General features: G+C 45.1%; 1 protein-coding gene across 2 annotated transcripts in view; it reads left to right on the top strand.

Moving 5' to 3' along the window:
- The first annotated feature begins 454 nt into the window (after positions 1–454).
- The window catches only part of bcl10 (BCL10 immune signaling adaptor), a 51,988-nt gene continuing 39,938 nt past the window's right edge, over positions 455–12,504 (top strand). The window contains exon 1 of one of the 2 annotated variants that reach the window (XM_072574851.1): positions 455–715. In XM_072574851.1, the coding sequence (XP_072430952.1) occupies positions 665–715 (51 nt within the window). In that variant the 5' untranslated portion in view covers positions 455–664. The remainder of the gene's footprint in view (positions 716–12,504) is intronic. The other variant, XM_072574850.1, reaches the window with a different exon arrangement.

Below are 12,504 nucleotides of genomic sequence, written 5' to 3'. Positions count from 1 at the left end.
TAACTTATGCCCTCTAATTGTGGACTCCCCCACCCCGGGGGAAAGACCTTGCCTATTTACCCTATTCATGCCCCTCATGACTTTATAAACTTCTATAAGGTCACCCCTCAGCCAGTCAAAAAAAAATCAGAGGATAAGTGTTAGTAGACTTGTAACGTGCAGATGGGCTGAATATCCACCTACCATGATGGGAATCTTGTCAACAATTTTTATTTTAAATTGCAATCACTGAAAGGTCTACTTTTCCCACAGGACAAGAAAATGAAATGATCAGGTTTGCAGGCAGTGTGAGTGTTTTGGGTGAACAGGGAGGTTGTGTTCCGGACAGTGAGCAGCTCTCTCTCTCTCTCTCTTTCTCCAAAGTTTCACTCAAATCTTCCTGACGTCAGTGTGACCAGAGGAGGCTGCTGCTGGTGCAAAGTCTGCAATTGGTTCGGCTTCCCACCCAGCTTCCCCGCAGTGTGTGTGAGTAACAAACCAGGAAGGAAGTGCAGAGTTCACAATGCAAACATGTAAAAGTTGCTGCAGGTAACCTGGGCTCCGCGAACCCCCTCTTCCCCTGGACAGGCACTACCCGGACTCTGCTCACACTCACCACAGGGTCCCCTACACACACACAGGGGGACAGGGAGAGGATTAGGGTCCCCTCCCGGAACCCGCACCCATGGAGTCCCCGCAGCTCACCGAGGACGAGATGGCTGAAATAAAAAAGGAAGTAAGTTCATTGCCGCTGTTTGAACAAAATGCGAAGAGGGAACGGGGTTTCCTGCCCCAGCCTCTGGTACTCACCTGCCCCCTTTACAGGGTAGGACAGGTGAGGGGGTATCAGGCTAGTGGACACACTGAAGCTGGCCTACCCATGTACCTGGGTCACTGCAGTGTGGGTACACCTGGGCACTGAGGCTGGTGAAACCAAAGCACTGTGGATTGGCTCACTTGGGCACAGCTGCACCTGGGCACTGAGGCTGGTGTACCTGGAGCAGTGGGGAAGGGCCCAGTTGGGCACTGGGCGGTGTCTTATACTTGAACAACATGAGCCTGCAGCTCCTGGGCTGACAGAGACTGGACAATGTGTCCAAATTCAGTATGGCCTTTCTATGGTCAATGCCAGGAGCATCCGGAATAGTGTGGGTGAACTTGCAGCATGGGTCGGTACCTGGGACTTCGATGTTGTGGCCATTTCGGAGACATGGATAGAGCAGGGACAGGAATGTTTATTGCAGGTTCCAGGATTTAGATGTTTCAGTAAGAACAGAGAAGATGGTAAAAGAGGGGGAGGTGAGGCATTGTTAGTCAAGGATGGTATTACAGTGGCAGAAAGGACTTTTGAGGACTCGTCTACTGAGGTAGTATGGGCTGAGGTTAGAAACAGGACAGGAGAGGTCACCCTGTTGGGAGTTTTCTATAGGCCTCTGAATAGTTCTGGAGATTTAAAGGGTACCAAAGATAATTCTGCATGGGAGTGAGAATGATCGTGTAGCTGTTATTGGGCTTTAACTTTCCGAATATTGACTGGAAATATTATAGTTCAAGTACTTTAGATGAGTCAGTTTGTGTCCAATGTGTGCAGGATGAATTGGAAACACGAGCTTCCAATTAAACCTGTTGTACTATCAGTTGGTGTTATGTGATTTTTAATTTTGTACACCCCAATCTGACCCCAGCATCTCCAAATCAACGCAAGGAGTATCAGAAATAAGGTGGGTGAACTTAAGGCATAGATCGGTACCTGGGACTATGATGTTGTGGCCATCATGGAAATGTGGATAGAAGAGGGACAGGAATGGCTGTTGGAGGTTCCTGGTTACAGATGTTTCAGTAAGGTTGGGGGGGTGGTAAAAAAAGGAGGGGGGATGGTGTTGCTAATTAGAAATGGTATAACGGCTGCAGAAAGGCAATTCGAGGGGGATCTGCCTTTGGAGGTAGTATGGGCTGAAGTCAGAAATAGGGAAGGAGTAGTCACCTTTGATTAGATTAGATTAGATTAGATTACTTACAGTGTGGAAACAGGCCCTTCGGCCCAACAAGTCCACACCGACACGCAACCCACCCAGACCCATACCCCTACATTTACCCCGTCACCTAACACTACAGACAATTTAGCATGGCCAATTCACCTAACCTGCACATTTTTGGATTGTGGGAGGAAACCGGAGCACCCAGAGGAAACCCACGCGGACACAGGGAGAACGTGCAAACTCTACACAGACAGTGGCCCGAGGCGGGAATTGAACCCAGGTCTCTGGCGCTGTGAGGCAGCAGTGCTAACCACTGTGCCACCGTGCCACCTTGTTGGGTGTTTACTATAGGCCCCCCAATAGCAGCAGAGATGTGGAGAAACAGGGTTGAAAACAGATTTTGGAAAGGTGCAGAAGCCACAGGGCAGTAGTCATGGGCGATTTCAACTTCCCAAATATTGATTGGAAGCTCTTTAGATCAAGTAGATTGGATGGGGCGGTGTTTGTGCGGTGCGTCCAGGAAGCTTTTCTAACGCAGTATGTAGATTGTCTGACCAGAGGGGAGGCCATATTACCGGGACAAGTGATGGGCTTGTTAGTGGGTGAGCATTTTGGTGATGGTGACCACAATTCTGTGGCTTTCACCTTGGTTATGGAGAGAGACAGGTGCGTGCAACAGGGTAGGTTTTACAACTGGGGGAAGGGTAAATACGATGCTGTAAGACAGGATCTGAGGAGCATAAGTTGGGAGCATAGGCTGTCAGGGAAGGATGTCGTTGAAATGTGGAACTTTTTCAAGGAACAGATACGCTGTGTCCTTGATATGAATGTACCTGTCAGACAGGAAAGAGATGGTCGTGTGAGGGAGGTTGAATGTCTTGTAAAGAGGAAGAAGGAGGCTTACATAAGGTTGAGGAAACAAGGTTCAGACAGAGCGTTGGAGGGATACAGGATAGCCAGGAGGGAGCTGAAGAAAGGGATTAGGAGAGCTAAGAGAGGGCATGAAAAATCTTTGGCGGATAGGATCAAGGATAACCCCAAGGCCTTTTATGCGTATGTGAGAAACCTGAGAATGACGAGAACGAGGGTAGGTCCAATCAAGGACAGTTGTGGGAGACTGTGTATTGAGTCAGAAGAGATAGGAGAGGTCTTGAATGAGTACTTTTCTTCAGAATTTACAAATGAGAGGGACCGTATTGTTGAAGAGGAGAGTGTGAAATGGACTGGTAAGCTAGAAGAGATACTTGTTAGGAAGGAAGATGTGTTGGACATTTTGAACAACTTGAGGATAGACAAGTCCCCTGGGCCTGACAGGATATATCCTAGGATTATGTGGGAAGCAAGAGAGGAAATTGCAGAACCGTTTGCAATGATTTTTTTGTCTTCACTGTCAATGGGGGTGGTACCAGGGGACTGGAGAGTGGTGAATGTTGTGCCCCTGTTCAAAAAAGGGAATAGGGATAACCCCGGGAATTACAGGCCAATTAGTCTTACTTCTGTGGTAGGCAAAGGATACTGAGGGATAGGATTTATGAGTATCTGGAAAGACACTGCTTGATTAGGGACAGCCAGCACGGATTTATGAAGGGTAGGTCTTGCCTCACAAGTCTTATTGAATTCTTTGAGGAGTTGACCAAGCATGTGGATGAGGGTAGAGCAGTGGATGTAGTGTACATGGATTTTAGTAAGGCATTTGATAAGGTTCCCTATGGTAGGCTTATGCGGAAAGTCAGGAGGCATGGGATAGAGGGAAATTTGGCCAATTGGATAGAAAACTGGATAACCGGTCGAAGGCAGAGAGTGGTGGTAGATGGTAAATATTCAGCCTGGAGCCCAGTTACAAGTGGAGTTCCGCAGGGATCAGTTCTGGGTCCTTTGCTGTTTGTAATTTTTATGAATGACTTGGAAGAGGGAGTTGAAGGGTGGGTCAGTAAATTTGCAGATGATACGAAGATTGGTGGAGTTGTGGATAGTGAGGAGGGCTGTTGTCGGCTGCAAAGGGACTTAGATATGATGCAGAGCTGGGCTGAGGAGTGGCAGATGGAGTTCAACCCTGTCAAGTGTGAGGTTGTCCATTTTGGAAGGACAAATAAGAATACGGGATACAGGGTTAACGGTAGGGTTCTTAGTAAGGTGGAGGAGCAGAGGGATCTTGGGGTCTATGTTCATAGATCTTTGAAAGTTGCCACTCAGGTGGATAGAGCTTGTAAGAAGGCCTATGGTGTATTAGCGTTCATTAGCAGAGGGATTGAATTCAAGAATCGTGAAGTGATGTTGCAGCTATACAGGACCTTGGTAAGGCCACATTTGGAGTACTGTGTGCAGTTCTGGTCGCCTTACTTTAGGAAAGATGTGGAAGCTTTGGAGAGGGTGCAGAGAAGATTTACCAGGATGTTGCCTGGAATGGACAATAGGTCTACGAGGATAGGTTGAGAGTGCTAGGCCTTTTCTCATTGGAACGGCGAAGGATGAGGGGTGACTTGATAGAGGTTTATAAGATGATCAAAGGAATAGATAGAGTAGACAGTCAGAGACTTTTTCCCCGGGTACAACAGAGTGTTACAAGGGGACATAAATTTAAGGTGAAGGGTGGAAGGTATAGGGGGGATGTCAGGGGTAGGTTCTTTACCCAGAGAGTGGTGGGGGCATGGAATGCGCTGCCTGTGGGAGTGGCAGAGTCAGAATCATTGGCGACCTTTAAGTGGCAATTGGATAGGTACATGGATAGGTGCTTAATCTAGGATAGAAGTTCGGTACAACATCGTGGGCCGAAGGGCCTGTTCTGTGCTGTATTGTTCTATGTTCTATGTTCTATGTGTGTAGGATGGGTTTCCTGACACAGTATGTAGACAGGCCAACAAGGCGAGAGGCCACATTGAATTTGCTAATGGGTAATGTACCTGGCCAGGTGTTAGATTTGTAGGTAGGTGAGCACTTTGGTGATAGTGACCACAATTCGATTATGTTTACTTTGGTGATAAAAGGCATAGATATATACTGCAGGACAAGAGTTATTGCTGGGGGAAAAGGCAATTATGATGTGATTAGGCAAGATCTAGGATGAGGAAGGAAACGGCAGGAGATGGGAACAATTGAAAATGGAGCTTCTACAGCTACTGTGTGTCCTTGATAAGTGTGTACCTGTCAGGTAGGGAGGAAGTGGTCAAGCAAGGGAACCGTGGTTTACTAAAGAAGTTGAATCTCTTGTCAAGAGGGAGGACAAGCATTATGTTAGGATGAGACACGATGGCTCAGTTAGGGCACTTGAGAGTTACAAGTTAGCCAGGAAAGACCTAAAAGAGAGCTAAGAAGAGCCAGGAGGGGACATGAGAAGTTGGCACATAGGATCAAGAAAAATCCTAGTTTTCCATAGGTATATCAGGAATAAAAGAATGACTCGAGAAAGGTTAGGGCGAATCAAGGAAGTAGTGGGATGTTGTGCGTGGAGTCCAAGGAGATAGGAGAGGCGCTGAAAGAATGTTTGTCGTCAGTATTCATACTGGAAAAAGGCAATGTTGTTGAGGAGAGTACTGAGATACAGGCTACTAGATGAGGCGGGATTGAGGTTTATAGGGTGGAGGTGTTAGCAATTCTGGAAAGTGTAAAAAATAGATAAGTCCCCTGGGCCAGGTGGGATTTATCCTAGTATTCTCTGGGAAGGCAGGGAGGAGATTATCAAGCCTTAGGCTTTGATCTTTATATCATCATTATCCACAGGAATAGTGCCGGAAGGCTGGAGGATAGCAAATGTTGTCCCCTTGTTCAAGAATGGGAGTCGAGACAACCCTGATAATTATAGACCAATGAGCCTTACCTGAATTGTAGGTAAACTGTTGGTAAAGTTATAAGAGATAGGATTTATAATCATCTGGAGAGGAATAATTTGATTAGGGATATTCAACATGGTTAGGTCGTGCCTCTCTCACGTTATTGACTTCTTTGAGAAAGTGACCAAACAGGTGGATGAGGGTGAAGAGGTTGATGTGGTGTATGTGGATTTCAGTAAGGTGTTTGATAAGGTTCCCCCCACAGTAGGCAATTGCTCAAAATACGGAGGCATGGGATTGAGGGTGATTTAACCATTTGGATCAGAAATTGGCGAACTGAAAAAAGACAGAGGGTGGTGGTTGATGGGAAATGTTCATCCTGGAGTTCAGTTAGTGGTTGTGCACTACTGTTTGTCATTTTTATAAATGACCTGGATGAGGGCATAGAAGGATGGGTTAGTAAATTTGCAAATGACACTAAGGTTGGTAGAGTTCTGGGTAGTGCTGAAGGATGTTGCAGGTTACAGAGGGACATAGTTAAGCTGCAGAGCTGGGCTGAGAGGTGGCAAATGGAGTTTAATGCGGAAAAGTGTGAGGTGATTCACTTTGAAAGGAGCAACAGAAGTAAAGAATACTGGGCTAATGCTAAGATTCTTAGTTGTGTAGATGAGCACAGAGATCTCGGTGTCCATGTACATAGATCCATGAAAGTTGTCACCCGGGTGGATAGGGTTGTTAAGAGGGTATAGGGCATGTTAGCTTTAATTGGTAGAGGGATCAGGTTTTGGAGCCTGATGTTGCAGTTGTATAAAACTCTGGTGCAGCTGCACTTGGAGTATTGTGTACAGTCCTGGTCACCGCATTATAGGAGGGGTATGGAAGCATTGGAGAGAGTTCAGAGGCAATTTACCAGGATGTTGCCTGGTATGGAGGGAATGTCTTACGAGGAAAGGCTGAGGGACTTGAGGCTGTTTTCGTTAGAGAGAAGGTTGAGAGGTGACTTAATTCAGATATATAAGATAATCAGAGGGTGAGATCGAGTGGACAGTGAGAGCCTTTTTCTTTGGATGGTGATGGCTAGCACAAGGGGACATAGTTTTAAATTGAGGGGTGATAGATATGGGACAGATGTCAGAGGTAGTTTCCTTACTCAGAGAGCAGTAGGTGCATGGAGTGTAACAGTAATATACTTGCCAAGTTTAAGGGCATTTTAATGGTCATTGGAAAAACATATGGATGAAAATGGAATAGTGTAGGATAGATGGGCTTCAGATTTGTTCTACAGTTCGGTGCAACATCGAGGGCCTAAGGGCCTGTACTGCGCTGTTATGTTCTATTATGAAAAGTCTAGTTGCTGACACTGAGCTTCTGCATTGGGGTCTGAGTTTGATTTTATTTTGCGGTAATGCTTTTCAGTAAACCCAGTTTTTCGGAAGTGTCACATGACTTTGACCAGTGACAGGTCTTGCTCTATAATTAAACTAGTCAGAGTGACTGTGGGTTAGAAGCAGATTAACATTCAAGTTGTAAGTTTGCTTGCTGAGCAGGTAGGTTTGTTCCTGGATGTTCTGTTACCATGTTAGGTAACATCATCTGTGAGCCCCCAGTGAAACAGTTGTTTGGCTGCAACAAACACTATATCGGACAGACAGACAGGAAACTAGCCACCAGGATACACGAACACCAACTAGCCACCAAAAGACATGACCCACTATCACTAGTATCCTTACATACTATGAAGAAGGATTGGGACAACACATCCATCCTGGGACAGGCTCAACAAGACACATGCAAGGGAATTCCTAAAGGCCTGGCATTCAAACCGAACTCCACCAATAAACACATCGATATGGACCTCATTTACCAACCTTTGAGAAAAGGAACTGGAAATGGTATCACCCACCTTAACAGACCAAGACACATAAATAGGAAGCAGGACAGAACACCAGTGCTCCATTGGAGGCTCACTGACGATGTTACCGACCATGGTGATGAAATGGCTGAGAACAAACCTGCCAGCTCAGCGAGCAAACTTACAGCCTGACCCTCAACCTGAGCTACAAATCTTCACAAAAATTGCAAGCAGATTTACATTGCATACAGAAATTAGAGTCAACACAGGCATGAAGCTGTGAGAGACCACTCTCTGTGAGATTATTATTGTGAAGAGAATGTTAACACGTGCTTTAAAACTATGTAAATTGTTTGTGAAAGGAGAATTTGACATATTTTAATGTCGTGTTTTTTTTTCTCCTTGTGTAATACTGACCTTGGAGGAACTTTTTCTTTGTACTTAAGGTTCTTGTTCTCATTTTTCTATCCCTTCATGTCCTTGCCTTGTAATCCTTTGCAGCCCAACAATCCTTAAGTGAATCTGCTGTTTTAATCACTTCACCACCTGTGGCCCTGAACTCCTGAATTCCTTCTGTAAAAATCTCTCTCTCACACATTGTCTCTCTCTGTCTCTCACTCTCACTCTCCCTCTCTTCCTCCTATTTAGAAACTCTTTAAAACTGAGTTCTTTTGATCAAGCTTTAACTTGACTGACCTAACATTTTGTGGCACACTGTCAGAATGTGTCTGATAATTCCTTGTACAGAAACACAGAAAACAGGAGCAGGATTAGGCCATTCAGCCCTTTGAGCCTGCTCTACCGTTCAATAGGATCATGGCTGACCATCCAATTCAGTCCCCTGTTCCTGTTTTCTCCCCATGTATTTTGCCCTAAGAACTATGTCTAAGTTTTACTTGGAAATATTTTAATCGTTTTGTCTCAACTGTGTTCAGTCGCAGAGAATTCCACAGGATCCCAGTTCTCTGAGTGAAGCCTTTTCTCCTCATCTCAGTCCTGAATAGCCTACTCCCTGTATCTTTAAACCATGATCCCTTGGTTCTGGGCTCCCTGGTCATCCAGAACATCCATCCTGTGTTTGCTGTTGATAGTTCTGCGGGATTTTTTGTACATTTCAATGATCTCCCTCCTCATTCTTCGAAACTCCTTGCAATGTCGACTGCACTGATCCAGTCTGTCTCCATACATCAGCCTTGCCATCCCAGGAATCAGGCTGGTAAACCTTCACTGCACTCCCTCCATAGCCAGGACATCCTTCCTTAGATAAGGAGACCAAAACTATACACAATACTCCAGGTGTGGTTTTACCAAGACCCTGTATAATTGCAACAAGACATCCCTGCTCCTGTTCTCAAATCCTTGCACTATGAAGGCCAAAATATTGCTTGTATGAAGTGATGGTTTTCTCTTTTTAAAAATGTTTAAGGCACTATAAGACATAGAAAATGGTCAAGATCAGCAGGAAACTACAAGATTGGGAAAGCTTTTTAAAAGGTCAACAGAACGCCACAAAAAGAGCTGTAAAGAAAAATAAGGTGGAACATGGCAAGAAACTAACTCAGGATATAAAGACAGATAGCAAAAGCTTCTATAAATATAGAAAACAAAGAAGAACGATGAAAGTAAACATTCGGCCTTTAGAGGATGAGAAGGGGGATTTAGTCACGGGGTATGAGGAAATTGCTGAAAATGTGTTTCTGGAAAAGCGCAGCACGTCAGGCAGCATCCAAGGAACAGGAGAATCGACGTTTCGGGCATGAGCCCTTCTTCAGGATTCCTGAAGAAGGGCTCATGCCCGAAACGTCGATTCTCCTGCTCCTTGGATGCTGCCTGATCTGCTGCGCTTTTCCAGCAACACATTTTCAGCTCTGATCTCCAGCATCTGCAGTCCTCACTTTCTCCTCAAAGTGATGAGGAAATTGCCAAGGCATTGAACAGGTATTTTGTGTCAGTCTTCACAGTCGAGGACACTAAATACATGCCAGCAAGTGACAAAGAGAGGAAGGTAGGTGAGGACCTATTATGGAAGAGGTAATGTTGGGCAAGCTAATGGAACTAAGAATAGACAAGTCTCCTGGCCCTGATGGAATGCATCCCACGGTACTAAAAGAGATGGCAGGAGAAATAGCAAATGTGCTGTGGTCATTTTCCAAACTTCACTGGACTCTGGGCAGTTCCAGCTGATTGGAAAACAGCAAATGTGATGCCAATGTTTTAAAAATGGACGTAGACAAAAGATGGGGAATTATTGACAAGTTAGTTAAACTTCTGTAGTGGGGAAAATGTTTGAGCCTATTATCAAGGAAGAAATAGCAAAGCATCTAGGTAGAAATTGTCCCATTGGGCAGATAACGCATGGGTTCATGAAGGGCAGGTTATGTTTAACTAATCTACTGGAATTCTATGAAGACATTATGAACATGGTGGACAATGGGGGTGTACATGGAGATTTCTAAAAGGCATTCGACAAGGTCCCGCACAAAAGGCTGCTGCGTGAGATAAAGGTGCAAGGTGTTACAGGCAATGTATTAGCATGGATAGAGGATTAGTTAACCAACAGGAAGCAAAGAGTGGGAATAAATGAGTGCTATTCTGGTTGGCAATCTGTGACTAGTGGTGTGCCTCAGGAATCAATGTTGGGACACAAGTATTCACAATTTAGAGATGATTTTGTTGTGGTCAATGTGTAATGTGTCAAAGTTTGTTAATGACACTAAGATGTGTGATAGAGCAAAGTGTGCAGAGGATGTAACTTTGCAAAGGGACACAGATAGTTTAAGTGAGTGGGCAAAGGTCTAGCAGACAGAATGCAACGTTAATAAATGTGAAGTCATCCATTTTGGTCGGAGTAACAGTAAAAAGGATTATTATTTAAATGGTGAAAAGTTGCAGCATGCCGCTGTGCAGAGGGACCTGGGTGTCCTTGTGTATGAATCGCAGAAGGTTGGTCTGCAGGTACAATAAGTAATTAGGAAGGCAAATGGAATTTTGTCCTTCATTGCTAAAGGGGTTGAGTTTAAAAGCAGGGAGGTTATGTTGTAGCTGTACAAGGAGCTGGTGAGGCCAACCCTGGGGTACTGTGTGCAGTTTTGGTCTCCTTACTTGAGAAAGGATGGACTGGCACTGGAGGGGGTGCAGAGGAGGGTCACTGGGTTGATTCTGGAGTTGGTTTATGAGGAGAGACTGAGGAGACTGGGATTATATTCAATGGGATTTAGAAGAATGAGGGGGATCTTATAGAAACGTATAAAATTATGAAGGGAATCGATAAGATAGATGTAGAGAGGATGTTTCCACTGGCAGGTGAAACTAGGACAGGAGGGCACAGCCTCAAGATTAGAGGGAGCATGGCTAGAACTGAACTGAGAAGGAGCTTCTTCACCCAGAGGGTAGTGAATCTGTAGAATTCCCTGCCCAGTGAAGTAGTTGAGGGTCCCTCAGTAAAGCTAAGGTAGAAAATTTTTTTGAACAGTAAAGGAATCAAAGATCTGTGTGGAGTTTGCACATTCTCCCCATGTCTGCGTGGGTTTCCTCCCACAATCCAAAAATGTGCAAGTTAGGTGAATTGGCCATGCTAAATTGCCCGTAGTGTTAGGTGAAGGGGGAAATGTAGGGGGAATGGGTCTGGGTGGGTTACGCTTTGGCGGGTCAGTGTGGACTTGTTGGGCCGAAGGGCCTGTTTCCACGCTAATTATAGTGAGATGGCGGGTGGATGGAGCTGCGGCCATGAAAAGAGGGCCAGATGGCCTACTCCTGCTCCTGATTCTTGTGTTCGTATATCAATGCAGGTTGTTGACATTGCTCTTTTTGCAAATTTAATTTACGAAAATATGATTGGGAGGAGTATCATTTGTGTGGAGGTGGTATTGTTCCTTTGTCACCAACACTGGACAGATGTCACTATTGGGCTAATGGTCACAATGTGGAGAAAGTGTTCAGTAATGAAATGTGGGTTGTGCAGACAGCTGTAATTGAATGGACTGAACTCACTGATTTGGTCAATTCACAGAATAAGTAAAATGAAATAGAAAACTTACATTTTAATAGCACCTTTGCCCACCCACAGGCCATCCCATAATGTTTTAGAATTAGGTTTATTGTCACATGTACTTGCATGAGTACAGTGAAAGGTTTACAAAGTCGCCACTTATAGCGCCATCTTTATTTTATTCATTTTATGGGTGTCACTGACTAGGCCAGCACTTATTGTCCATCCCTAATTGCCCAGAGGGCAGTTAAGAGACAACCACATTGTTGTGGGTCTGTATGCCAGACTAGATAAGGATGGCAGTTTCCTTCCTTAAAGGATATTCGTGAACTAGATGAGTTTTCCAACAATTGGCAATGGGTTCATGGTCATTATTAGACTCTTAGTTCCAGATTTTTTAAAAAATTCAAGCTCCTCCATCTGCTGAGGTGGGATTTGAACCCAGGTCCCCAGATCATTACTGGATTTACAGTCCAGCAATGATACCACTAATCCATTGCCTCTGATGTTCAAATTAGAAAAACAAAGAAATAAAAAGTCCAGCATTACTGTTCCTCAAGCAAGCTGCAACTCCCCCGCCCCCACCATGCCAACCCAACTCCAGGTCCTGCCCTATTCCCCCAACCTGAGCCCACTCTGGGTTGGCCATTCCAGCCTGTGCCAAACTGAACAGCTGATGACCCACAGAGTTCCTGAGTCCAGATTCCAGGATCTGGGCACTGCCATCTCTGCTGCTGCCAACGGCCCTCTGACACCACTGCAACTCCCCGTGACATCAGACGATGAAAGAAAAGAGAAGGTTGGTGGGGGGGGGGGAGAGAGGGATGGATATGGTTGGCCGGGAGCCCTAATACTCCTACCATACCAACCCTACCATCTTGGACCATTTTACAGGCAGTGCGCTACTTTTATAGTCTAATCATTGTGATCATGTCATTG

This window comes from Chiloscyllium punctatum, chromosome 7, assembly GCF_047496795.1.
Source record: "Chiloscyllium punctatum isolate Juve2018m chromosome 7, sChiPun1.3, whole genome shotgun sequence".
NCBI lineage: Eukaryota > Metazoa > Chordata > Chondrichthyes > Orectolobiformes > Hemiscylliidae > Chiloscyllium > Chiloscyllium punctatum.
This window is presented reverse-complemented; position numbering and strand designations above follow the sequence as displayed.